General features: G+C 41.2%; 2 protein-coding genes across 2 annotated transcripts in view; both read right to left on the bottom strand.

Moving 5' to 3' along the window:
* Positions 1 to 6,282, bottom strand: part of LOC128105861 (uricase) — a 143,457-nt gene extending 137,175 nt beyond the window's left edge. The window contains exon 1 of the mRNA XM_052731170.1: positions 5,978 to 6,282. Within this exon, the coding sequence (XP_052587130.1) occupies positions 5,978 to 6,028 (51 nt within the window). The 5' untranslated portion in view covers positions 6,029 to 6,282. The remainder of the gene's footprint in view (positions 1 to 5,977) is intronic.
* A 12,810-nt stretch (positions 6,283 to 19,092) lies between these two features.
* LOC128106709 (heterogeneous nuclear ribonucleoprotein L-like) lies at positions 19,093 to 22,647 on the bottom strand. Its single transcript, XM_052732237.1, has 2 exons — positions 22,597 to 22,647; positions 19,093 to 21,123 (listed from the first exon to the last, which is right to left on the bottom strand). The coding sequence occupies exons 1-2, from the start codon at positions 22,645 to 22,647 to the stop codon at positions 19,351 to 19,353; spliced, it is 1,824 nt and encodes a 607-aa protein (XP_052588197.1). The 3' UTR covers positions 19,093 to 19,350.
* Between the last annotated feature and the right edge of the window lie 4,356 nt (positions 22,648 to 27,003).

The raw sequence follows: 27,003 nt of genomic DNA, 5'->3' as shown, positions 1-27,003 counted from the left end.
AACCTCTCCACAGAGCAATTAAAAGACTTAATGCCTGCTGTTGAAAACCATACTGCTCTGGATGAGAGAACAGCTTCTGTAGATTAAACAAAATTTTCAAGGGAGACCATAAAACAAGTACTTTGGCAAACTTCTATAAATGATCAAAGACCAAAGCTAAAAATACAAATAAGTGGCATTGAAATTGAGGGTTTGGTAGACTCAGGTACAGATGAAACTGTAATTTCATATAAAGTACTAATTCTAGAAAGAGGCTTCATCTAGCTTCCTATACATGATTTAGGGCTTAAGTCTGAATCGGGTAACTAGGAATTAAGCTTGTGTACCCCAGATATACTTAATAGACTATGGTCCTTTAACTTCTCTGAGATCTGCTGCATATGACATTTAAAATACTTAATTTTTCTTCAGTGAACTATGACCATTCCTAACAGTGACCTTGAAGTCTCCAAAAAGATGATGGGCTCCACAGCAACAATTCCACCTGGATGGTGATAATGCTATTAAGCTGACAAACACCACCCAAAGATCAATTTTGGACTACAAACTGTTCAGGACAACTTCAAAGCTGCTAGCTGAGAGGGTCCAGCCTCACAGACTACTCCAGCCAGGACTTCAGATAAGCGCTGCACTTTCCCATTACACACAGACTAGACAACAGTTAGCTCTTCCAGGACTCGATCATTATCCCAATTTTCTCAGGCTCCCCTAAAGATGCCATTCCCCCCAGACAGCAGGATTTTAAGAATATGGTGCCCACATTCCCAAGGGGTGGGGTCGGTGGTTTTTGGTCCTTGGGTGAGTTAGGAATGTTTGTCATCATTTAGGGGAGTTTGTTGGAAATTGTTACTGGTCATGGTAAGGGAGGAAACTAAGCAAGGGAGGTTGGATTCAAGGATCTCTCTCTGAATAAAAAAGGGGGCTATGGAGAGGATAGGATAAAAGGGCAGGTTATTGAATTGACTTTAAACTGAAAAGCAACTGTTAATCTCAAATATTTTACATTGGTATGGATTTTTGTATGTTGATACAAATTTAAGGTTACTTTTACTAGAACACACTCTATATATGCTTCTACTCTTGTTTAAGGTATCTTGTATATTATTGATACAAATTTAAGGTTATTTTTGTTAGAACATACTCTATATATGTTTCTACTCTTGCTTAAGGTATTGTACCTTAATGTGGCTCATTTAACAATGTAATGTATAATTAAGAAATACAGATTAGTAGCTAGTGATCTATAATAATAAAGCTTGTTACTTTAGGTATGTTTTCAAGGTTAAACAGAGGTATATTTTAGATAGATAGGCAGTCTTCAAACACTTCAGAAACCTACTGAATATGGAATTTAAGATGTTTAAATAACCTAAGGCTTTTTATGACAATGAGACACATCTGCTCCTGGCAGCACCAATTTATTTCAAAAAAGGATTGTGGGCATTGAAGAACTTACATATGAAGTTTGCTTTCATTGTGATAAAGTTATCCACTAGAAAAGGAACTGCCCTTGCCTTGACTGCTGACAAGAAGTTGTCCAAACACAAAAGAAGGTGACTGCTGAACTTTGACGAGAGAAGGTAGGACAGGCCTTCAAAATTTCTGCTTCACAGAAAAGTCTGTCAGGTATTCTAGGCCTGTAGGCTGAAGATGAATGCCCCAACATTATAGAGGAAACTTGGATGAACTGTCCAGGCAGCCAGCTGTTTGTGTCATTTCTTAGTTTTGGAAGTTGTTTGCTCTGTACTTCCTGATTGCTCAGGTAATATTATATCCTTCTCAGGTCTCTGATGGAGTTGAAGACAAGATAGTTATAGTTACAGTTTTCTTTGTTATCAACTTCAGAAAAGAAACTCACAAAAGAGGTATAAAGTGTATAAACTTGAAAGACATAAAAGCTTAAATTGTTTATCCAAGAAAATGTTTTGAAATCTAAAAAGATAGTTTTGGGTTGGTAACACAAATTAGGATAGAAAGTGAATTAGGTACCAAACTTCAGACCCACCAAGATAGGATCGATAATAGAGTAGTTTCTTTGAATTTGCCAAATACAAATGGACTGTAATGTGAATGTAATCCTTACTTGATATATATAATAAGAACTTTAAGCTGTTCTTATTATATATAGTTTTATCATGTTAGAGTTAAAACCTTTCCTTTTTATTTAGACAAAAAAGGGGGAAGTGTTGGGGGATATTTGATCACACCCTGAGCCCCAAGTTTGCATTTGCATTAATTAAATAAAATTAACCTTGGGTCAGGAGCCTGAGTTAGAACCTAGTTGACAGAAAGTAATCACAGAGCATCAGAGGCATCTGGGAGAGATAGAGAGATGCACCAGAAGGGGGAGGGAAGGATTTGGATTGGTGCAGAATTTTTTGTTTGGCAGAGCAGAAAGACACTCTCTTTGGGAGATGCCAACAAGGAGAGAAGGTCAGCTCGGTGCTACTCAACCTCCCTGAGTTAGCAGGTTTTCACCCCAGCCTTTGAATCTCAAGTCTTATTTATAAATGGAATGATAGAGATTTAGCTAAAGCTATCTTTAGTGTCACTGGCAGAGCAGGTGCCTGCAGGAACAGAATTCCCACCAGGCCATGGCCTGAGTGGCCAAGCTGGTAACTACAGAGTTGCAATTGCTGACTGAAATAGCAGTAGATTTAAGGCGCAGCCACTGTGACAAAGTTTAAACAACAGTTTTTAATTAAAATTAGTCGCTGAAGTTAAATAATATGAACCTCATAATCTCCTAAAGTAGCAAGATTATTCCTGTTTTACAAACAGAAAAACTGAAGCAGAGGGAAGTTAAGAAACTACTCAAAATCACACAGACAGCAAATGGTATCCCAAGTATCCCACCGAAGAGAATGACTTTTTTCCACACTTATGATTCTTCCTCTTTGGAGGTGAGGAAGAGAGCTGAGCAATAGAGTCAGACCTTAGGAGGATGAACCTGCTAGAGGGAAATAGGCTGAAGAGGAGAGGGGAATAGTAACAGTTGCCATTATGTGTTGAACACACATTATATGGTAAGTGTTCGCCTGAGTATTTTGCATGCTTGTGTCATTGATTTGCATAACCACCCTTCCTATCTTACAAGAAGAGTGACTAAGGATGGGAGAGATTAAGCAACGATATATTTGTAGTTCATAAAAGAGCTGAGATTCAAATTCAGTCCTGCCCACCTCTAAACCCATGTTTCTAACAATTCGTGAGGTATGATTTTGTGTAACTAGTGTGAAGAATAACTAAGACTGCTGTCATGCGTACCTAATGTTCCAATGTAGTGGTGAGGGTTAGGGAGCTCAAAGATGAGTCACTTGGAGGATAGTGATAATGTTCAGGGAAACAGTAGAGTCAGAGAGAGTCCACCCTCTAGGAGGAACACAAGATTACACCTTGATGACTCCCTATCTAAGCAGGAAGACTGCTTGCAGAGCAGAGACCTAAGGTAGCTCACACCACTTACCTATCAGATTCCCCACATGGGGTGTGGACTAGCACCCAAAATTTTGGTTGCTTAAATAGACCTTCCCCCATGACTTCCTTCACTAATTAGACAATTGGCATGATTTGAAAAGTGAAGTCTGAAGGAGAAATTTGAGGTTTCTTAAGAAGAGGGTGACCACCCTCCTTTTCTCTAAGGGCTTGGGGTCTGTGTTGAACCTGACTGCAACTAACACATGGCTAAGTATGATACCACCAACATTCTACCACAAGATGTGTAGGGACTATCACAATAGGCAATGCCAGAAAGAAAAAAGAGAGTTCTACCATGTTCTGAAAACTTCTGCTTCCTCTATCCATCACTGTCACCAAAAGGTGACCAAGCCCATGATTGACAGCAACAACATGCCAAGTCACACGACTGAAGTTCACTTAGTTCTCTCCTCCAGAAACTAAGTGGATTGGCTAGATTACGTTAAGTTACACTCTGATTTACCTAACATTTACTGAATAGATGATAGGGTTCATTCAAATACTTGGTTTTCTACTATTCATAAAGTGAGAATGGTAGTGTTATGATCTTGCACCCAGAGCGTGAGAGCTGAGTGCCGTGTCACAGTTCATGCCAAGAAATGTCCTTCACTTAGCTGAGAAAGGAGGGGGGGGGAGGTTTGACTTATTCTGGATAAAAAGCTTGTTAGCGCCGGATCCTTGCTTGCAATTGTGTGCTTTCCCATTGTACTATGGTGTCTTTCCTAATTGACTAGTTTTAGAAATGATCGCCTTGGATGAACTCTAAGTGAGAGGGATAAAAAAAAAAAAAAAAAAAAAAAAAAAAAAAAAAACCCTCCAAGTCTAGCTGACCTGAGAAAGATTTATGTGTTGAAGTTAAATTCTTATAAAATGAACTCCCATAACACTTCAACTACAACATGAAAGCATCAGGCTGAGTAACAGGCTTTTTATAGCTCAGTATACTGGCTAAAAGCCTCACACAGAACTTCTGGTCATGCTCCTGCAGACGCAGCACAGCTGGTCACGTCACTCTGAAGCTTATGCTATCCTCACAGGGAGAGCCCTCTGCCAAATCTGCGTTTGGTGTCCACTTTGTTTTTCTCCTGGAGAAACAAAGGAGGAAAAGTGCATTCCAAGCTAAGTAGATGGGAGAAGGCGGTGGTTGAGGGACATAGTCAAGTCCTCCACCAGCATCTCAGATCCTCATCTTTAACGCCCATCTTTTTACTGCTATCCCAAAAGGGCGAGAGAGAGAGAGAGAGAGAGAGAGAGAGAGAGAGAGAGAGAGAGAGAGAGAGAAGAAGAATAGCAAACATGAAATTAAAAAAATGAATCTCGAGTGCTGGGATTAAAGGTGTGCGCCACCACCGCCAGGCGGATCTCTGTGAGTTCAAGGCCAGCCTGGACTACCAAGTGAGTCCCAGGAAAGGCACAAAGCTACTCAGAGAAACCCTGTCTCGAAAAACCAAAAAAAAAAAAAAACAGAATCTCAAGTGAAATTGTGTTTGGCACTTCCGGTAAGCTGTGGGTAGAAGCGTACCAGGGCTACCCCAGGGCCTGGCTATGCTCAACCTCCAGGCTGAGCTGTGGAGTTCAACATGACTGCCTGACTGGTACCTAGGCATTCCTAAAAGATAGGCACTAATTAACATGGGAAAAACTAATCAACAAAATGGACTCATTGTCTTTATACATGAGTTCTTTTTACCTTATAACTAAAAGAGAAAATGAAAAACTGTAAACGAACCATGCATTTCCTTTAAGGCAAAATTGTCTAGGACATAACCTAGCTGCCCGGTCTGTACACAGAAGGAAGTGACCCTCTGCTACTGGGTATCTGTCTTCCTAAAGCTTTTTTCTGAAGGATAGACTTCATCACACTCACCAAGTGTATAAAAATAACTCCTACTACAAATACATTAATTGCTTTTAAGAACCACACTCTCATTCATTGGTTCAATCAGCCAGTCTTCAGCAAATATTCACTGAATGATAAGCATCTCTGTCTTTACCAGGCAGATCCCAGGGCTGGGAACACAGCAGAGCAGCCAACATACAAATTCCCCGAGCTCACAGAGCTACCGTCTGTTTGAGATCTGTCTATTTTCAATTTGTCAATTGAATGTGTGTTGAGTAAGTGGTAAATAGTAGCTGATATAACTCACGGGACCCAGACAAAGTATGTTATAAAGATGGGCCGTAAGGCACATAAAATGTAAGAAAAATGTATGAATGTCACCAATTAAACATGTTGTCTCACCTTCATTTCCCCTAAAGCTCTCTTTTCATTTTTGGCCAGCCAAGAAGTAATGGTAGTTCCTAGGAAGTCTTTTTACCAAGGCATACAGGATAAAATAACAAGAGACGAGAGATTTACAGGCAAGAATGAGCCCGTGGCTGATCACCCTCATTTGTGGAACTCTGCACTGAAACACTTCTGATTTCTGTAGCAAGTATAAAAAGGCCCCAGAAGTGGCATCACAAAAACCAGCAGTAAAATAACCTAGCGAAAACTTACTTCAAGAAGGTTCGGAGAGGACGTCCCACAGCCTGGCTTTGGGGCTTCCATGTCGGTGTAAGCTCATCTGGAGCCAGTACAGCCCTGCTCACCTCCAGCCAGGTCTACTTCTTCTTCAGAGTGCCCTGGGTGGTGCAACTGAGGAGGGGTGGGTCAGGCAAACCCGAGTGTTTCATAAGACAGCCAGGTACAGAGCATGCCCTTGCCTCTGGGAAGTCGAGTTACGAGGGTGAAAGCTTGTGAGGGAAATCAACTGCAGCACCAAGGAACAGCAGCAAATTTGGAAACATAAACATCAAAGCTAGGTAATTATAAAAGCAGGTCTCTAAAAGAAAGAAAGGCCATCACTGGACAAAGCCACTTTTGGTGATTCCCTTGTGAGCCAACTGGGTGAGGAAAGAAGGGGGCTTCATATTATATCAGGAAGGAAGGAAGGAAGGGAGGGAGGGAGGGAGGGAGGAAGGAAGGAAGGAAGGAAGGAAGGAAGGAAGGAAGGAAGGGATGGAGGGAGAAAGGGAGGAAGGAAGGAAAGGAGGGAGGGAGAAAGAGTGGGTCAAAAGAAATAACAGACAAATACCAGTATTTGCTAGCAGGAATGTTGGTACCTTCATGTCAGATAAACTTGAATAGAAGGCAAATCTGTAATAAAAGGAATGAATGAAGCTTTCTTCACTATCATTCTTAATAAATCAGCATGTATATGACTATCAGCTACATTTGTATAAAGAAAAGAATGAAAGCCAAGAAAAACTTAGCAAATATTGGCAATAAGATACAGGTTTTTAAAAAGCCACAGGAAACAAAATACATATATGAACAAGAATATGGAGTGGTCCTAGGAAACCCAGAACACAAGCTACTTCCATTCTGAGGAGATCAATAGGAAGTAACTTTGAATTCTGATTCCCACCATTGAAGATCTCAAACAGCCTGGAAGATGGACAACTTCACTCCACATCAATAAGGCATTAGAGGCAACTTCCTGTTTAATTGGAGGAATCCAAAGAATAAGGAGCCATCATTTACCCTGAGTCAAATAGCCAAAGAAAGTGTTAATGACAGTTGTGACTGTCATAAGATGGCTCTCTTTATGCACAGCTGAAAATTTCTCTATCAGAAAGGCTTGGTGAAGGGGAGACAGATGGGGGTGGGTGCAGGTGTGCGAAGACAGCAGGCAAGTGTGACATTTTAGTCTCTTGTTGACTAAATTTAAACCTTTGCTTTTGAATACGTGGAGAATCTTTTAAGGGTGTTGGTTTCTCCTTCACACTCGTTTTTCATTGTCGTCTCTGGATCCCTTCACTGGTTGTTCTCTTCAGTGTCTTTTTTCTTTCTTCCTCCATCTTCTGTGTACGGTGAAGTTCCAAGTTTCTGTAGTAAAGAAAGAAATGATATGAGAAAGAAAAATCTGAGTGTTGTCAGGATCAGAGGGAGCCCTGGTTCTGCCCACAAGTCCTACTTGGCTTCTCTCCTGCTGGGATAGAACACTGACCAAAAGCCACTTGAGGTGGAAAGGATTTACTTGATTACACTTCCATATCTCAGTCCCCCATTGAGTAAAGTCAGGGCAGAAACTCAAGCAGGAACCTGCAGACTGGAACTCAAGGGAACCACAGAGGAATGCTGCCTCCTGACTTGCTTCCTATGGCTTACTCGGCTAATGTTCAATATAGCCAAAGACCATCCACCCAGGGTAGTAACATCCACAGTGGGCTGAGCCCCCACCCCTAAGTCAACCATCAATCATAAAATGCCCCCATGGATATGCCCATAGGTTAATCCAATGTAGGTTAATTGCTCAGTTGAGGTTCCCTTATCCCAGTTGACTCTAGTTCATGTTATGTTGACAAAAAAAAAAAATTAATCAGCACACCACACTTCTACTTATCTTGGTGATGATTACTGTAGAAATGTCAACATAAAGTCAACTAAGGATTGCATTAAAACTCACATTCTTCTACTATGCCCCCTACCTCCCACCTTCTGGATGGGTGATATTCTACAAAAGTAGACAAGGATCTTTGCATTCCAGATGTCACAGGCATGCATAGCAAAGAGGAGTACATGAGCCACGCACAGTGGCTCACATCTGTATTCCCTTTACTCAAAAGAGGATCACCACCAGTCCAAGGCAAGCCTGGACTGACTCTGACTCTCTCTCTCTCTCTCTCTCTCTCTCTCTCTCTCTCTCTCTCTCTCTCTCTCTCTCTCTCTCTTTCTCTCTCTCTCTCTCACTCTCACTCTCTCTCTCTCTCTCTCTCTCTCTCTCTCTCTCTCTCTCTCTCTCTCTCTCTCTCCTGAGAACAGAAGGAAGAGAGGAAGTGAGGGAGGGTGGGGGAGGGAGGGAGGAATGGAGGAAAGAAAGATGACTAAATGCCAGTCCCTTGTCAGAGATCCAAAAACCAACAGTCACAGCTGAATCCTGACAGTCTACACCCTAAACGCTATGATGAGAAGTAAGGCTTCTGACTTTAATTACTCATGTTCAGACACAGTGTAATTACTGCTGGAATTTCTGTGACTAAAAAGAACTGCTTTGGAGCTTGGGACGTGGCTCCATTGGTAGAGGGTTCACCTAGCATATGTGAAGCCCTACATTCAGTCCTTAGTACCACATAAACGGGTCATGGTGGTGTATGCCTGTAACTTCAGCACTTAAGCTGTGGAGGAAGGAGGAAAGAAATTCAAGACATCCTCCAGCTCCTTAGCAGACATGAGCCCAGACTGGGCTACGTGAGGTCCTGCTACCACAACAAAAATCCACTCTGTACCAAGGAAAACATATAACAATAAATATACGCTATCTGTTAGTAAAGAACAAAACAAAAAACAAGCAAAACAATCATAAAAATAGTATATGATAGCATAGGCAGTGTTGTTTGGTTATTAAATGGCAGGGCATTTTGAAGTGTTCATTTGGTCCTTTCCCTTCCTTGTACCCTTTCATTTTTTCTTCTGTTTGCATCCTGTCTCCCAATCCAAGCACATAATTATACATTTACAGCCTGTAAGTTGCCGTGGAGCAGGAGCAAGACAGAAAGCAACAGAGGCCTGTGAGGTTGGAAATCCTTATCCTTCCAAGGTCATAAAAATGCACAGATTTATGTAGGAAGGATGAGTTCTGATGCCAAACAGAAATGGTATGTCGGTCAACTATAAAGCAAAAAAGACTTTCCTACATCGAGGTTCCCTCTGTTCCAACAAGGGGCTGGAGAGAGAAGAGGCTGAGGTCTGCCAGTTCTGAGAGCGAAGCAAGCCAGGGTCCTGCGCACCTTGGTACAGCCTCAAGAACCAGAGAAGAAGGACTGTTGGCTGAGTTCTAGGAAGCAAAGTGAACTTCATGTAAAATTTCCAGCTAGCTTCATCAGGGAGAAATAAGAAAATCAATTCTTCACACAGGGTCTTAGCTTGGAAACAAAGGGAATGTAATTTGAACAGACTCTTACCTGAAACAAGAATGGAATGTATTGGGAGCATTTGGGAAGTTCAGGAAGTCAAAGGCAGCCTGTGAACACCTTCAGAAAGGGGAAAACTGAGGCAACTCTGAGAACCTGGTTACAGGAAGCACACATGACAACCAGCTGGAGCAATTTAAGAGTTTGGTTTATTTAAATACTAAATTATTTGTCCCACTTACTGACTGCTACTGTTCATCGGCTCTCCTAAGTCCCTATTTCTTCAAATTCTTCTGTCCCTGCCTACTCTTCCAGCTCATCTCCAATTCTCTTCCTTACCTGAACCCACATCTCCATAACATCAAGGGACTTGTATTTCCTTAGATGCCCTGTCTTATTTCATAACCACCATCTTTCCTCATACTGTTTTCTCTACCAGGAAAGCCTTTCCCTATTCCTGTCCACCTGGAGATCAAACTTGCCCAGCTCAAACACTTCCTCTTTAAAGACGCCTCCCTCCCGGGTGACTACATGGCCCTTACATCCTCTTCCAACCACTTCCCATCATAAACCTGGCAAATCATCCCTGGTTTGCATTTTTTTTGCTGTGTTCTAATTATTTATATCAATGTTTATTTCCTTATGGATCTCTGAACTTTGTGGGGAGATTCTGAATACTGATTGTTGAATAAGTCGATGAACTTCCCCATCAGAAACCAGCATTCCACAATGAACCATATTGCTTAGACTCATAGTGGATGCACAGAAGAATGTCTGCTAAAGCAGTTGCTCCCTGACAGGGGTGGGCAGACCATTCGTGGCGAGGGACAGTTAACAGAGATAGGACAGAAGTTTTTTTTAATCTCCAAATATTTGCTCTTCCTAATCTTCACCTTTACTTGCAAACATAATATGCCTTTTTTACCTACTAGATTCACCAATATTTAATAAACCTTTGTTTTATGACAGTTGTGGAATAATAAGCTTATACTCCAAAATATCATTATGTGTTTAACTACTAATAAGATACTGTGTTTTATATCTTGAAACATTTCATAGCATGGCCACTGAGAATTTAAGAACCAGATTGCCTGAGTGTGAATTCTGGTTCTGACCAGGTAGTCAGATCTCTGTGAAAATGAGACCCATCAGCATATCCAATGCTTTGGATTGTCAAAAGAGTTAAATGAATCACAGATAGAAAGCACTGAGAACATTGGGGGTGTCTGAAATGAACTGCATGTTAGTTGGCTTGGTTACTGTAATCAAATGCAATCCTTATGACCATGATGCTTAGTCATTATTCACATCTAATTAAAACATAATATAAGAGTAAATGAGATGCACAGTGACAGAAGGAAGAGAAAACCAGGAAACTGTTTGTTTCCATCATAGTAGGACCCAGGGTCTTTGGTAATGGGACTCTCAGAACACAAGAATTAATTCAAAACCACTAACTAAGAATGATCTAGAAAAAGAGTCACCTTTCGGTTTCAGAGTAAGACAGCTATGAAATAACAACAACAAACCCTTCATCTTAGTGGAGAAAGGAGCTTTGATCCCTTCCAGCCTGAGGAATTGAAGCTAATCAACAATTCCTGTTAATTCACGAGTCAATAGTCTATATTTTCAGTCAGTCTTATTTCCTGGAATTAGAGTAGCAATGTAAACAGAAACTGATTGTATCAAGGTAAATATAAATTATTTGTCTTTTCTCCTGTAAGCATATAGTTTAGTTAAAGTTGGTAGCATCCAGAATTGGTAGTTTGGGCTTGCTGTTGTTCTTGGTGGTGACTTTTTTCATTTGTTTGGATGTACTAGCCTCTCAGTAAAGTTCATATAATGGGATATACCATAAACTGGTTCAGGGTCTACACATTGTCACTTTTAAAGCTTTTTTTTTTAAGTGGGTCTCATACAACCTAGCCTAGAACGACTTTGAAATTCTGATCCTCCTGCCTCCACCTCCCATATAGTTGGATCACAGGCACATGCCACCATACCTAGCTTGTCATTTTCCTTTGGGGGAAGATTCTTGATAATCCAAACTCATTTCTGTAAGGTTGGCTTCTTACAAATTGACTGCAGATTTTTTTTACAGTATTTATGAAATCAAGCATCTGCCCTTAATGACTAGCGAGGAAGCCAAAGTCAAAACCAAGTCTTTAGATTTCAGAGACCAGTGACATATTATATCTTCCTTTCTAATCTCTTAGTTTAGCTATATTACAGGTTATATATTCATGAACAAACTGAAATTGTTAGTTATGTGAAAGATAACTTGTAAGGGCTAGAGAGGTGACTAAGAGGTTAAAGAACTTACAGCTTTATCAGTGGACCAGAGTTCAGATCCCAGTACACACACCATATAAACACCTGTTACTTCACTCCAAATGATCTGATGCTCCACTTCTGACCTCTGTGGGCACCTAAGTGCATGTGCACATTTGTGCATACATGGGCACACAATTGAATCTTTAAAATTTTGCTTTACAAAGATAACTTGTATTTCATTTGTTTGAAAGGCAAGAAGAACATGTTTCCTTGGAAGATAGCTTAGGTGAAACAGAATCTCCTATCTAAAGGCTTCTAAGATCAGAATATGAGAACAAAAATGAATTCTTTAGTTTTGGTGCGGCTAAAATCTCTCCACTTAAGACTTGCCCTGTTGTGCTATTCTATTCACCCATGTCTTAGAGTGAAGACTCATTTTTTACTTTCTTCTCTCTTCTGTCACCTCCAATATTTAGCATTTCAAGGTGATAATTGTTCTCACACTGTGTGTGCTGTGTCTATTGTTACCTATACTCCAATGTTGAAAATGATAGATATCAAAGAACCTTAATCATCTACAGAGAACAAATGGGATACTAAAAGTCCTCAAAAGTTGGTATGTTCCTCCGAGCATCCATCTTCCATCCTTTCCTCCTTCCCTTGCCTTATCCATGTCTTTATTATACATAATTCATACACTAGGTACATCAAGAAGTCCCTGGAAACAAGTAACATGGTTCTTTTTCTATCCCCAAACCAAACTGGGAAACTAAAGCAAATTACTTGTAAAGACAAAAATTATGTGTAAGAATGAAATAAAAATCTATTGTTGCTGGTTTGAGCATGTGGATAGGTGGTGGACTATCCTGAGAAGGAGAAAAACAAGAATTGCAACAAAAAGCTAAGTAACTAGAGTTAGGGCAGCAAAGTCTTTACAGTTCCTAGAGAAGTCCCAGAAGACCAAACTTCAGCTGAATAGCTGGCCAAAAAGACTGAAGTGGAGCAAGGGAACCAACAGGAAGTAAGGGGACCATGCATGAAGGAAGGAGGCCACACATGAAATGAGAGGATTAGATATGAAGGAAGGGGCTCTAGCCAGCCTGGGCATAGCAAACATGGCTCTGGAAGGCCTTGCTAAATACCATTAGATTCCATTCCTGTAGCTAGCCTCCGAGGTCTATTCCCATATTTGGCCACTTCCTCCTTCTGAGACTGACTACCAAGGTCCAGCAATCAAAGTATTGAAGTCCAGCAATCAAAAGCCCCTTTGTGGCTACCTTAATTAATCTGTCCAATCAAAATTAAACACCTTGTCCTAACACAGGGTTTCCCTTTTACCTTTATAAACTGCCATTTGCCTATGAGCCACGTCTGTCTCCTCTCTATCCAGAGGCAGTCCTTTGTCCCTCCAGGACAAATACACTTTCTCCCTCTCCCTTGTCCTCTGTCTCCTGTCTTTGTCTCCTATTCCCTGCCCTTTGTTCCTCTAGGGCAAATAAGTCTTTGTGCTGAAAACTTGGTCTTGGTATGCCTTGTGCTGATAAAGGTCCCTTCACATAGCTCAAGTTGCTGAGAAAGATATCAGAAGACCTGCCTTTTCACACTGGAGAACTAAGCAATCCTTTGCACGCATTTCCCAAGTGCCTGTCTCAGTCAGTGTTTCTATTGGTGTGATAAACACTATGACCAAAATCAAACTGGGGAGGAAAGGGTTGGTTGTACTTCACAACTCTCAAGTCAAACTCTCAATTCCCTGAGGGAAGTTAGGGCAGGAACTTGGAAGCAGGAGGAAGGAACTGAATCAGAAGTCATGAAGGAACACCTCTTACTGGCCAACTCCTCATGGTTTGCTCATCCTTCCTGCTTATACAACTCAGAATCATCTGCTCCGACATGGCACCATCTGTTGTGGGCTGGGAACCCCCTCATCAATCATTAACCAAGAAAGCCAATATATAGGCCAATGTTGTGGAGACATTTTCTTAATTGATTGTCCCTCTTCCCAAATGACTCTAGCTTGTGTCAAGTTGACAAAAAATTCCAACCATGAGGACAATGCTCCATCAGACAGAAGCATCGTGAGGATGCCTAGAAGAGTTTATCAGGAAGACATTTGTGACCTGACTATACTGCTTTGTCTCTTTGCAGTGTGGGGACCAACCCAGGGTCTTGAGCATGCTAGGCAAGTCCTCTGCACAAGAGTTGTGTCTCTAGACCTCAGATTGGACTTTTAATATCCAAAGGTCATCTTAAAGTTATAACAAGAGGGTGAGCTATATGAAACTGAGCGTTCCTTCAGCTTTCAGTGGATAAACAAAGTCAGATGTGGTTGTACATATCTGTAGTCCCAGCACTTCAACCAAAATATGGGAGATGCTGAAAGGGAAATTATCCAAAAGCACAGTCCAGCCAGCTGGCAGTAGCGGCATGGCAGAAACAAGAAAGACCTGTCTCAGCAAGGCAGAAGGAGAGAACCAACTACCAAGTTGTCCTCTGACCTACACACACACAATATGACAACATTGTGCATACATACAACTCTCTCTCTCTCTCTCTCTCTCTCTCTCTCTCTCTCTCTCTCTCTCATACACACACACACATCATGCACACACACATGTGCACACATACACACACACACACACACACACACACACACACACACACACTAATAACAAAGTAGACTGGCTTATGTTGCTTCTTGACTTTCATGAGAAATCTTCTGGTTACAATGATGAACTGCTGATAATAGGTAGTTAGTAAAATTTTGGTGTCACATGATGTCCATTTCACTCATTCATTTCTCACCATGGTAGTCTAGATGCTACTCATTTATAGAAGAAGAGAACTGACAGACTTCTAGAGAAGTAGAAGGAACTGCTCAGTTTCATATAGCTCATCAACATGAGCAGGGATGGGAACCCACACCTATGGTGATATTTTATTTGTATTAAAATGTTATTTGTATGTTAATAAATAAAGTTGCCCAGGGTCAGAGCTATTAACAAGCCATAGGAAACCAGGGCAGTGGTGGCGTATGCTTGTAACCCCAGCACTTGGTAGGCAGAGCTAGGTAAGTCTCTGTGTGTTCAGGGATACAGCCAGTATTGGATACACATGCCTTTAATTTCAATACCAATCATAGAAAACCTGGAGGCCTATACAGACAGGCTGTGAGGAGGCGGTCATGTGGTTGGGTTTACAACCAGTGAGAAGGCAGAACAGGAACTCTATATAAAGACTTTAACACAGAAAGTAGCTCTAGTTCGGAGAGGTAGGACCACCGCAGGAGGAAGGGTAAGGTTTTAGCTCTTAGCTCTGACCTCTTGGCTTTCTTCTTTGCATTGGTTCTGTGTTTCTTATTTAATAAGAAGGTTGGTTACATCTACACACACCTGCTTGACGCTGAAACCTAGGCTCTTAAACATAATATTGTATTACATTTAAAAAAAAAAAAACGGCCAGGCGGTGTTGGCGCACGCCTTTAATCCCTGCACTTGGGAGGCAGAGCCAGGTGGATCTCTGTGAGTTCAAGGCCAGCCTGGTCTACAGTCACAGAGCAAGATCCAGCACAGGCATCAAAACTACACAGAGAAACCCTGTCTCGAAAAACAAAGAACAAAAACAAAAAATAAATAAATAAATATATCTAAAAAAAAACCCTCAGGGGTCTATCGATATTACAATATTTACTAAATACTGACTGGTAGACAAACTTCATGCAATGCTCTTCTTTTCCAATGCTACTTAATGCCTGGTTGAGATCTGAACCATCATATTTGTGTTTGGGTTTTGAATTAGATGTTAAGTTCCAGGCAGGGAGAGATTTTATATTGTCTCATGACCCGATCTTCCCCACAAGGTCCATGTCTTGTTCTAAATGCTCAGAAATATTTTTAGTATGAATGACTAAATACTGGGGTAATCTTACTCTACAGTTTATATGGATGGAAGAAATTCTATGCACTAAACAGAACTTCATATTTAAGGTTTTAATAAAGATGACTGCAGATCAATACCCTGGCCCCTACTTACTATGTTGTAGTAAGCCTGAGGAAAACATGACATAGTCCGTCCCCTTAGCCTGAACAAGCCTTTTTATCTGTCTACAATAGATGTTAATTTCACAGTGATGAAGAACTAGTCATGCTAAAGATTTGAGTTAAAACATGAAACACATCTATTTCATGTCCTTTATCAATATGTAAAATGCTAAGATACATTACTTTACAGAAGGTTAAAAGGTAGTTTTCACACAATTCAAATGGTAAACCTAGGCTTATTAGCCCATATTTTATACCTTTCTCTGAGTGACTTGCTTGTATAATCTTATTCAGGTATTTGAAAGTTGTTTGATTTCCCGAAAAGAAGCTTAACCTAGTGGAAAATAAGTAATTCTCCTGGCTCCTAGCCAATAATTCTGTAATTATACCAGTCAAATAAATTTTAATATGTTACCTCATCTCATGAGATCATAGAGAAAACTATTTTCTACTTTACTATCATTGAGAATACCTAAAATAAATCCCCAAGGTTTAATTATAGAAATGAGAAATTATACAAAATACATGTTTTCTTAATTTTACCAAAACTGTATCAAGCTGTACTACATACTCACTAGAACCCATGGGTTTAAATAGTTCAACCGAAGAACCAAAGCAGATATGACCCTTACATTCACTGCTGCAAGCTCCATACACCTGCCTCTCTTGAATGCTCTAAATGGCACTTCAAGTGTTTTGTTTCTGAAAATAGATTTGAGAGCCAAAAAAATGAGCTCCATAAAAATGTGTGGGACTGTTTCCATCCGATCATTTCCCATAAGCAAAATGGACCTATGACTATGCTTATGATTATTTAAAAGTGATAATTTATGGCATAAGGTTGTGATTTATAGTTTAACCTGGGTGTTATTTTCATATCTTTGAATTTCTATCTTCCCACTGGACAAATGAAGGTTCTTCCTGCCTTAAATCCACCTTAGAGGAATTATATAAAAGTTCAGATGAAATGATGGAAGCACTTTGACAGTCTCTAGTGTTAGATGTTAGCTCTTGATTCCTTTAAACAGCTTTGACTGTCACTTGCACAGATAATGAAGATGATCAGAAAGAGAAATGGTTCTTCCTACTATAGGCTTTATTCCGAATTTCTCCAGCTATAGCAACAACTACAGCAAGATAATATTTATGATTTTTGATTGTCTTAAAAAAATAGGAAGATGAGTAACTGTGTTCTACAGAATTTTATTCTAGAAATGTTAGCTTCACCATGAACTATGCACCTTCACCGAATTTTTTATATTCCAGTTTCTACTGAAAACTTTTGCATTTTAACAATCTTTGATGAAGTCTATTCAATCTAGACAATTTCTACAAACCAAAATTGAATAGTTGATTTTGAGTTTATCCCCTAGAGTTCCTGGAACTGCCGTGATTAAAATTTAAAATATAATTACAGGTAGCACATTGAGTCAGTCAGTTAGTCAGAGATCTGAGCTTAGTGAATGCTTACTTCCTGCAGCATATTGCAGTAAGTGTTCTGGAGGAGGGCAGGGGTGGGTGGGAACAGTCAACCATGAAATGATTTAAGGATTATTATTAAAACAATATATCATCAAGTGCAAAGTACTCAGGCAGAAACTATATATAAAAGTCAAAGGAATGGAGAGTAAGGAGGGCTTCTTCCCAGCTTTAATGATCTCTATATGTTTAGTGAATGTATTTGGAGACTGTTGGTAGCTTTGGGAGCACACTGACAAAACAAGTTAAACTACTGATCTATGAACAGGCAGGCTGGGTTGGTACAAAGCAATTCTACAATTTCTTTTCAATGAACATTCTTATGGAACTCAGGAAAATGGTCAAGGAGAAATCTGTTTTGGAGTACTTACAAAAAATAGTGCAGATAGTTCATGTGTCAACCTCCCTAAGTATCCCCAAATGTTAATATCTTACATCACCATAGTAACATCTTCAAAATCAACAACCAACACTGGTGCATTACAATTAAATAAACGTTGGACTTTATTCACATTTTATCACTTTTTCCACTAATATTTGTTTTTTTTTTCTATTCCAAGACTCAATCCAGGTTGAGAGAGAAAGAGAGTTGAATATCTCAATATTGAGATTCAAACAGCATGGGTTTCTGAACAACAAAGCTAATCAGTGCAAGACATTAATGTTGATAGAAATAAAATGAACTGAGTGTCCCAGAGTCATCTGCACACACCATACTGACAGGTGGTTAGCCAAATCAGAGGAAAAGTAAGCCTAATTTTGCAGTCAGTCATCGATCTCTCTTTCATTTACCCAAAGATGCTGATTATATCATATATTCCCATAACTGCGAAGGTTTTTTTTTTTCGTTTTTTATTTTTTGTTTTTTTCCAAAACAGGGTTTCTCCGTGTAGTTTTGGTGCCTGTCCTGGATCTTGCTCTGTAGACCAGTCTGGCCTTGAACTCACAGAGATCCACCTGGCTCTGCCTCCTGAGTGCTGGGATTAAAGGCATGCACCACCACCGCCCTGCTGTACTAAGTATTTTTATTGCACATACATAATAACATGTTGATATAAAGTCTTTTGTAATGCCTGGTTCTGTCTTCTAGATTTTTCTACATGAAGGAAGACATGGGAAGAAACTGATTTGGACACTAAATCAGCTTGTAAGGAGAGATCACTATGGTAGTCAAAGGAACAGAACCCTCAGTGACCTGCTTCTGGGTGTCATAAGATAAAAACAGACCAACACTATTGGATCTCCAATAAGCATAGGCGTCAAGAGTACCTGGAGGGCTTGCTAAAGTACAGATGTGACTGTCCCAGGGCCTCTGGCTCAGCATGGCCCAGGTGTCTGTACTTCCAGGGACTGTGGCCATGGTTCACTCCACTAAGTTAATCTTCATAGGTACTTGTCCAAGAGGGACATGTAGATTTGTTTGTTGCTTACTGGTCAGATATGGGATCTGGTAACTCTCACTCCAGTTCTGTTCAAGAATAAAGCTACTGGCAAAACCAAGCATATCAGATTCCCACAGTATTTTTACCATCTGGTCTTACCTTGAGACAATACAGTCAATTAAAAAATAAATAAAACATTGGGTTTTTTGACAAAAAATAGTATTTAAAACTAATCATAGCTGGCCATGAAGGCACATGCCTGTCACCGAGCCCCTGGAAGGTACAGGCAGAAGGACCAGGAGTTCAAGGTCATCCATCCTCAGTTGTACTAAGGCCAGCCCCCAAGCTACTTGAGACTCTATATCAACCATGCCCCTCATAATAAATAAATAAATAAATAAATAAATAAATAAATAAATAAATAAATAAATAAATAAAAACCCACATAATAAAAAATGAGTCTAATAAAAATTTTTTTTTTGAAGCCCTAGCTGCAGCTTTATTTTCCAAACCATTTTATTGAAATGTGCCAAGATACATGGGCAGCACAAATGTATGAACAGGGAAAAAAAAAATCACACATACAGTTATCTTAAAAAGTGAAGGTTAATCTTGGGAGATACCAGTTCCCCTCCCCCCCTCCAGAGTTCCAGAATTTCCATTGTGGTTAAGCGTCTACTGACCTAGCATTTAAAAAGAAACAAAAACTGCAAAAATAAATCAAAACAGAACAAACCCAAAGAAAACCAACAGCATAAAGGAAAGACGTTTTCCTGCTCGGACGTGCTCTTGCCAGCATCTAATTAGGAGGCGTGCTGCGCGGTGGAGAAGCACAACTTCAGGGTGTACGGGTACGGGCCGTTTGGGTTTTTCATCTGGTAATGGTTCAGGAAGCCCAAGGTCTCCAGAGCATCGCTCTTAGAGTCCCACTCCAGCAGCCCAGAGGAGCTGCGCTCACTTTTGCCTGAAAATACTTTCACAGAGGTTGGCCGCTTCACTCCCAGCTCATCGCAGATCTCAAAGAAGTTCTCCTCGGTCACCTCCAGCGGAGCATTGAAGAAGTGCAGTACATTGCTAGGGTGCTGGATGCGGTTCTTAGCTGCCTGCTCTGGGGTAGAGAACCGATTGTTCCTCGACTCGCTGAAGTCTTTGTAACTGCAGGACCCATCTTCTAGCCCGTATGACTGGCCGGGCATAATGGCTGGTTGCTTGGAAACACAGACATTCATCTTCTGCCCAAACATGAAGTTGTTATTAAGGTGAGTAATGGCTCGGTCCACAGCATAGCCATCAGCCATCTCCACCATGGCGGCCCCCGGCTTGCTTTTCATAAATTTCACCTTCTCCACATTGCCATACAAGCAGAAGACATTGAAGACTCGGTCACAGTTCAACTTAGATTGATCCAAGCCATAGACCATGAGCACAGGGCTGTCAGCGTGGGGGCCATAGTCGGGTGGTGGGGGAGGGGGTGGGGGATGACCATACTGGGGGCCATAGCGACTTGGGCCCCGACGGTGACCCCCCACAGGTGGGCCCATCCTTCTCCCTTCGTAGTGAGGTGGGGGGGGCCCGTAGCCCTCATCATGGTAATGGCTGTGGTACCCACCATGGGGCCCTCCATATTCTGCGGGATGATCTCCCAGGAGAGGGGGCTGCCGCTGGCGTTTGTTGGGATTACTGCCAGGGTCACCTTGTCCACTGAGGTTGGGGTTTGTGTAGTCCCAAGTATCTTGATCATTCTTGAACACATTTAAACGGGTAGGCTTTGCGTACTCGATCTTCAGAGTGCAACAGCCAGAATAGATGTCAGCCCCATTAAGTGAGGCCTTGGCCCGCTGGGCACTTTGCACAGAATCAAATTCCACCATAGCCTGGACTCCATTCTTCCGAAAAATGACAATTCTCTGGACAGGACCACAAGGATTACAGATAGTGTAAAGAACATCCGTGGTTATGGAGTAGATGGGGTTCAGGATGGTAAACAGAAGCACACTGTTGACGCTCCGGGAGTCATCAGAGTCGCCGGGGCGAGAGATCTTCTGGCTGGTGGAGTAATTGACAAAAGCAGGGTGCCCAGCGATGTAGATCTGGTTGTCGGCCGCGTAGTTCACTGCATTACAAGCCCCCAGCACATCTTCAAACTCCACCAGCGCCTGTCTCTTCTTTGGCATCACCACCACATAGCTGATGGGTCCAAATTCCTGCAGGGCTTCCACAAGGTCAGCTTCCACCACACCATCAATTAGGCCCCTGATGTGGACAACTGGGGAGGCAGGGGTTTTGTGGGGGTCATCGTAGTTCTCCCCGCCGCCGCCGCCCGCCGCCCCGGATCCTCCGCCGCCGCCGCCTCCGTGCTGGTCGCCGGCGTTTTCAGTCTTCAGCCGTTTAGGGGCTCGGCCTCCCTCGTTGCCGCCGCCGTAATAGCAACCACCGCCGCCTCCGCCGCCTCCGCCGCCCGCCGCCGCCATCTTCACCATCGCTCCCGCCCGCCTCAGCTGCTCGTCCGGCTGCTGCCTCTGCTCGAGCCGCCGACGCCGCTTCCCTAATAAAATTTTTTTACTTAAGCTAGGCCTCTAGTAAATTAATGGGGAAGGGCTAGAGAGAGGGTTTAGCTGGTAAAGCACTTGCCATCCAAGTACGAAGACCTAAGTTCAATCCCTGGGAAACATACAAAAGCCAGTCATCCTAGCATGCATCTGCAATCACAGTGCTAGGGAGGTAGAGATAGGTAGATCCCCCTAGAGCTTGCTGGCATGCAAGTCTAGCTATACATGGTCACTTCCGTAGACTTTAACTTTCTCTCTCCTGCCAGGCAGTGGTGGCACACACCTTTAATCCCAGCACTCTGGAGGTAGAGGCAGGTGGATCTCTGTGAGTTCAAGGCCAGCCTGGTCTACACAGTGAGTTCCAGGAAAGGCGCAAAACTACACAGAGAAATCCTGTCTCAAAAAAAAAAAACCAAAAAAAAAAAAAAACCCAAAAACAAAAACTCTCTCTCTCCTGAAGGCCCCTTGGCTGTTTGTGATAGTAATTACAAGAAACACTTAATTTTATTTTTCTCTCAAAATAAAGCTTAACATTCTTGCAATGTTTTGTGAAACCAATGGAACATTATATTATAATTACAATCCCTGTTATAATGTAAGAGATAAAATGTGACAAGACTTTATCTCTAACTCATCTGTTTGCTGTAGGATATTGTGGGATATTTGTTTATACTGACACTCCGAGACTGACAATAAAGTTCACTTTGAATCAGAGGGCAGAGTTAGCAAGTAGCTGACCAGAATTAGCCATAGAGGTTTTGGGGTTCAGGATAGAGAGACATAGGAAGTACTAGGGAGGGGCTTAGAAAGATTCACAGGCCTTTTGGATCAGGGAAGGAGAGAAAGAGAAGAGGATACTTGTAACTAGAGTTTTCCTGCCTGGCCCACAGTCAGGACAAACTCTCTCACCTGCCAGTCCCACAGCCCCTCAGACCCGACCAAGTAAACACAGAAACTGATATTGGTTACAAACTGTATGGCCGTGGCAGGCTTCTTGCTAACTGTTCCTACAGCTCAAATTAATCCATCTCCATTAATCTATACCTTGCCACATGGCTCGTGGCTTACCGGCATCTTCACATGCTGTTTGTCATGGCGGTGGCTGGCAGTGTCTCTCTGACTCAGCCTTCCACTTCCCAGCTTTATTCTCCTCCTTGTCCCGCCTACACTTCCTGCCTAGCCAATGGCCAATCAGTGTTTTATTTATTGACTAATCAGCAACACATTTGCCATACAGAACATCCCACAGCAGATACTGGTCACTTCTCTGCCACTTCTCTGGTCAATTAGGCTTTTACCCCCGAAATCTGACTCCCGAATTTTATTTAATAATACAACAATATAAGTAAGCATTTCATTTGGCACCCAACGCGGGACACAAGATCACGGGCAGCTGCTTGCCACTGGCTTCACAGCTGCCTGAGTCGCTGCTCCTAGCCTGCTGTGTCATTTAGGTGGCCCCTGTGCCCTCACTTCCCACCATGCATGTTTCTCCCGTACATCCCCCGCCACCCGTGTCTGCTTTTCAGGCAGCTTGCTCCCTCTCCCCATGGGTTGTGGGCTTTCTCTGGATCCTCTCCCCAGCCACTGCTGTGCTAGTTTGACCACCTCGACACCCACTCACACCTGCCTGGGCCTCTACTGTTGCTGCCACCACCATATACCCTCAGCAGCTGGCTACACACAAGCAGCTGTGGGTGCCCGCAGCCTGGCCCGTTCAGTGCAGCAGCAGGCCACTGCGAGCCCAGCACATGCTGCACTGGTCTGGCTGCCGGAGCACCCCACCACCCATGCCACAGCCAAGCAACACTGTTGCACAGCCCTGCTGTCACCGTAACCACTGCTGTGGACAGAATGAAAAGTCACCAGATCTGGTGGGACACCTGGGGATTCTTTTTTTGTTGTTTGTTTTTTGTTTGTTTGTTTGTTTTTTGAGACAGGGTTTCTCTGTGTAGTTTTGCACCTTTCCTGGAACTCGCTTTGGAGACCAGGCTGGCCTTGAACTCATAGAGATCCACCTGCCTCTGCCTCCCGAGTGCTGGGATTAAAGGCATGCACCACCAACACCCCGCAACCTGGGAATTCTTAAGGAGGAAATTCGGTTTTATTTAAAGAATCTTTCCCACATTAAGAATGGGTAATATTACAATGCAGGGAGTTGGGACTCTGCATGGTCCCATAATGAATGGTTTGAAATTGGAAAAAAACAAATGAAGGGATAACTGACATAGCTGGGATTGACATGGTGTCAATTATAATTATCAGTTTGGTAATTCATTTTTTATCCTTAAAAAAGTGGTTTGATATCTGTGCCAAATATAAAAAAGTTGACTTTGATAAGATATAAGACTTAGAAAAACCTACCAATGAAGTTAAGAAAAGAATTCTCACACAGACAGAGGAATTTAGATCAGAACCTACTGTACCATGGCATGATGAAACTGAAGAGGAACAGCCCAAGGTTATTGAAAACCAACCTTAGTTTATCCAGTTATCATTCAAGAATGACTACTAGATGATAGTCACCCCCAAGCTATGTAGAAGTTAACTGGAATCCTGTAGAAATGTTAGATTTGAGAAGATTTAAGAAAGCAGTCATTTCATAAGGTATGCATTCACTCTTTGTGAAGCAGATGCTTTAAATTCGTGGACAACTGGGAACAGAATTATCTCCCAGGACTGAAAAGATTTGGCTACAGCGATATTGGAAGCTGGTCCTCAGTTACAGCAGAGAACATGGTGGAAAGAGGAAGCTAGGGCCATAGAACAATGAAATAGGGCTAAAGGAATTGGTATTTCCAAAGATCAACTTCTCAGTGAAGCTTAGTTGGTATGCTGATTTGCAAAGACAGTTTGGATTTGATGATCACGTCTTGGGCCCTATATCATATAGCAGCTTTGAATTCTTCAGACAGGGTTGAAGAATCAGAAAAGAGGACTGACTCATTTACTAAAACTATACAAGGCCCCAAAGAAGCCTTCACTGATTTTTTTTTTTTTTTTTACAGATTGACTTCAGTTATAAATAGAATAATATCAGATCCAGAACTTAGACAAATACTAATTGAATCTTTGGCTTTTAAAAATGCTAATTCAGAATGCAAAAGGATGATTAGGCCTTTAAAAGCAAGATCAGCACCCATAGAAGAATGGATCTGAAATACAACTGACATTGGATCTCACACTCACAATGCTATTTAGATAGGAAAAGTGATTTCTAAATTTTTTTAAAAAAAAATCAAAAGGTCAGATATTTTGATTGTGGTAAACAAGGTCATCTGAAAAGGGATTGGAGATGAGGCATTCCTATAAACAATGTTTTTTCTAGAGATAATCCAAACAGAAGGCCCCAGCCTTCTGGGATATGCAAAAGGTGTGACAAAGACTGGCATTGGACAAATGAATGCAGATCAACAATGGAAAAGCAAGGTGACCTTTTGTCATTGGGAAATGCCTTAGGGGGGCCTCTCAGAGGCCCCATATCAAATTTGGTTCAATTATTCCATGCCAGCATTGGGAAAATTTATCCACAGAGCAATTAAAAGACCTAATGTCTGTTGTCAATAATCATATTACTCTGGATGACAGAACAGCTTCAGTAGATGAAATTTTCAGGAGAGAATATAAAACAAATATTTTAACAAAATTGTTAAATGATTAAAAACCTGTCTTAGGGTTTTCATTGTTGTGAAGAGACACCATGACCACAGCAACTATTATAAAGAAAACATTTAATTGGGGTGGCTCACTTACAGTTTCAGAGGTTCAGCTCAGTATCATCATGGTGACAAGCATCGAGGCATGCAAGCAGACATAGTACTGGAGCTGAGAGTGCTACATCTTGCAGGCAACAGGAAGTCAACTGAGTGTCACACTGAGTGAAGCTTGAGAAAAGAGACCTCAAAGCCCACCCCCACAGTGAAACACTTCCTCTAAAAAGGCCTCACCTCCTAATAGTGTGACTCTCTTTGGAGGTCGTTTTTTTTTTTTCAAACCACCACAAGACCAAAGCAAAAATACAAATAAATGGCATCATAAGCTAAGGTTTAGTTGACACAGGCACAGATGTAACAATAATTTCACCAAAATCTTAGCATCCAGATTGGCCTCTTCTGGAGGTAAATATTCAGCTTCTAATGACTGGAACTTTATCTCAGGTAAACAAAGTACAAGGTGGGTCAAGTGTATAGGGCCAGAAGGACAGGTAGGGAAATTAAAGCCATATATGGTCAATATAACAATAAATTTATGGGAATGTGATTTGTTACAGCAATGAAAAACACAAATTAACATTCCTCCAATCTCAGAAACAAACCATGAAATAAAGATTTCCTCAGAGAAAAATATTAAAAGGTATTATCAAGAACAGTCACAGACTGTATAGGATGCATATAAGCAAGACACGACAGCTGTTGAAATTTCAAAAGGAAGTGTCACTATTAGGAGGTGTGACCTTGTTGGAAGAAGTATGTCACTGTGGGGGGTGGACTCATTGTGACAGTCAGTTGACATCCTATTGTCTGCAAGATGTAGCACTCTCAGGCCCAGTCACATCTGCCTGCATGCTGCCATGTTCCCCTTCATGATGATAATGGACTGAAGCTCTGAAACTGTAAGCAAGATACCTCAATTAAATGTTTTCATTTATAAGAGTTGCTGTGGTCATAGTGTCTCTTCACAGCAATAAAAACCTCAGCTAAGACAGGTACCAACAGCCCTACTTTTAAATTGGTAAATGACAAAAAATTGTGGGTGCAACATCAGAAAAATTACAGGCACTAGAACAGCTGGTACAGAAACAGCTAAATGCTCAACATATTAAAGAATCAACAAGTCCTTAGAATTCTCCTTCATTTGTCATTGAAAAGAAATCTGAAAAACGTAGAATGGTAATAGATCTAAGAGCTATTAATAAGATGATTTAGTCAATGGGCTCTTTATAGCCTATGCCTTTTTTATTACCTAAAGGATATTCTAGTATAATGATTGATTTAAAAGACTGTTTTTTACTATACCTTTATAAGAACAAGATAGGGAAAAAATTTGCTTTCACAGTGCCTACTCATAATTCTCAGCCTGTAAAAAGGTATCAGTGGAAAGTTCTTACAAAAAGGATGTTAAACAGTCCCACCAGGTATCAATATTTTGTACAGCAGCCATTAGAAATAATTTGTAAATAGTTTCCTCAATGTGTAATTTACTGTCATATGGATGATAACTAACTAACTGATTCAGACACAGATACCTTAAAAAATGTTTGAAGAAGTAAAGAAAATTTTGCCTTATTGGGCATTACAAATTGCCCCTGAAAAACTACAAAGAGGAGATTCTACTAATTACCTAGAGATATAAGATAGGTTTAGAAAAATTCAACCACAGAAAGTACAAATCAGAAGAGATCAACTACAAACTCTTAATGATTTTCAAAAGTTGCTGGGAGATAGTAGATGGCTACAGCCCACAGTTGGATTAACAGCTCAAGACGTAAGTAATTTATTTCAAACCTTATAAAGTGAATTATCAGTTGAGGATGACAGAGAACTGGTTTTGGTATCAGAGAAATTACATGATGTACATGTGGATGACTTGGATCCAGAGCTTGATTGTATCCTGGTCACACTATCTTCTATGCATTCCCTTACAGGAATTCTTATACAAAGAGAATATAATGTCTTAGAATGGATTTTTTTAACACACAAACAGTAAAAAATTAAAGACCTATGCAAAAAAGAGTCTTCAAAATTGATTATAAAAGAAAAATTGGTTCTTCATCAATTAACAGGAATAGACCCAACAGAAATTGTGGTACCTTTTACAATGCTGAAATTGCTTCATATGACAGTAAGTGAGCATTGACAAAGAAGTCGCAGTAATTTTTGGGTGAGATTAGCAACAACTATTCTAAAA

The sequence above is a fragment of the Peromyscus californicus genome, unplaced genomic scaffold (assembly GCF_007827085.1).
Source record: "Peromyscus californicus insignis strain IS unplaced genomic scaffold, ASM782708v3 Scaffold_9__1_contigs__length_137607984, whole genome shotgun sequence".
NCBI classification, from domain to species: Eukaryota; Metazoa; Chordata; class Mammalia; order Rodentia; family Cricetidae; genus Peromyscus; species Peromyscus californicus.
This window is presented reverse-complemented; position numbering and strand designations above follow the sequence as displayed.

Excerpts from the sequence above, each read along its gene's own strand:
- LOC128106709 (XM_052732237.1), bottom strand. The coding sequence starts at position 22,647 with ATGGGGAGAGGGAGCAAGCTGCCTGAAAAGCAGACACGGGTGGCGGGG. Across the intron at positions 21,124-22,596 it reads AGACACGGGTGGCGGGGGAT|AGGCCTAGCTTAAGTAAAAA; the intron begins GTACGGGAGAAA and ends TTAATTTACTAG.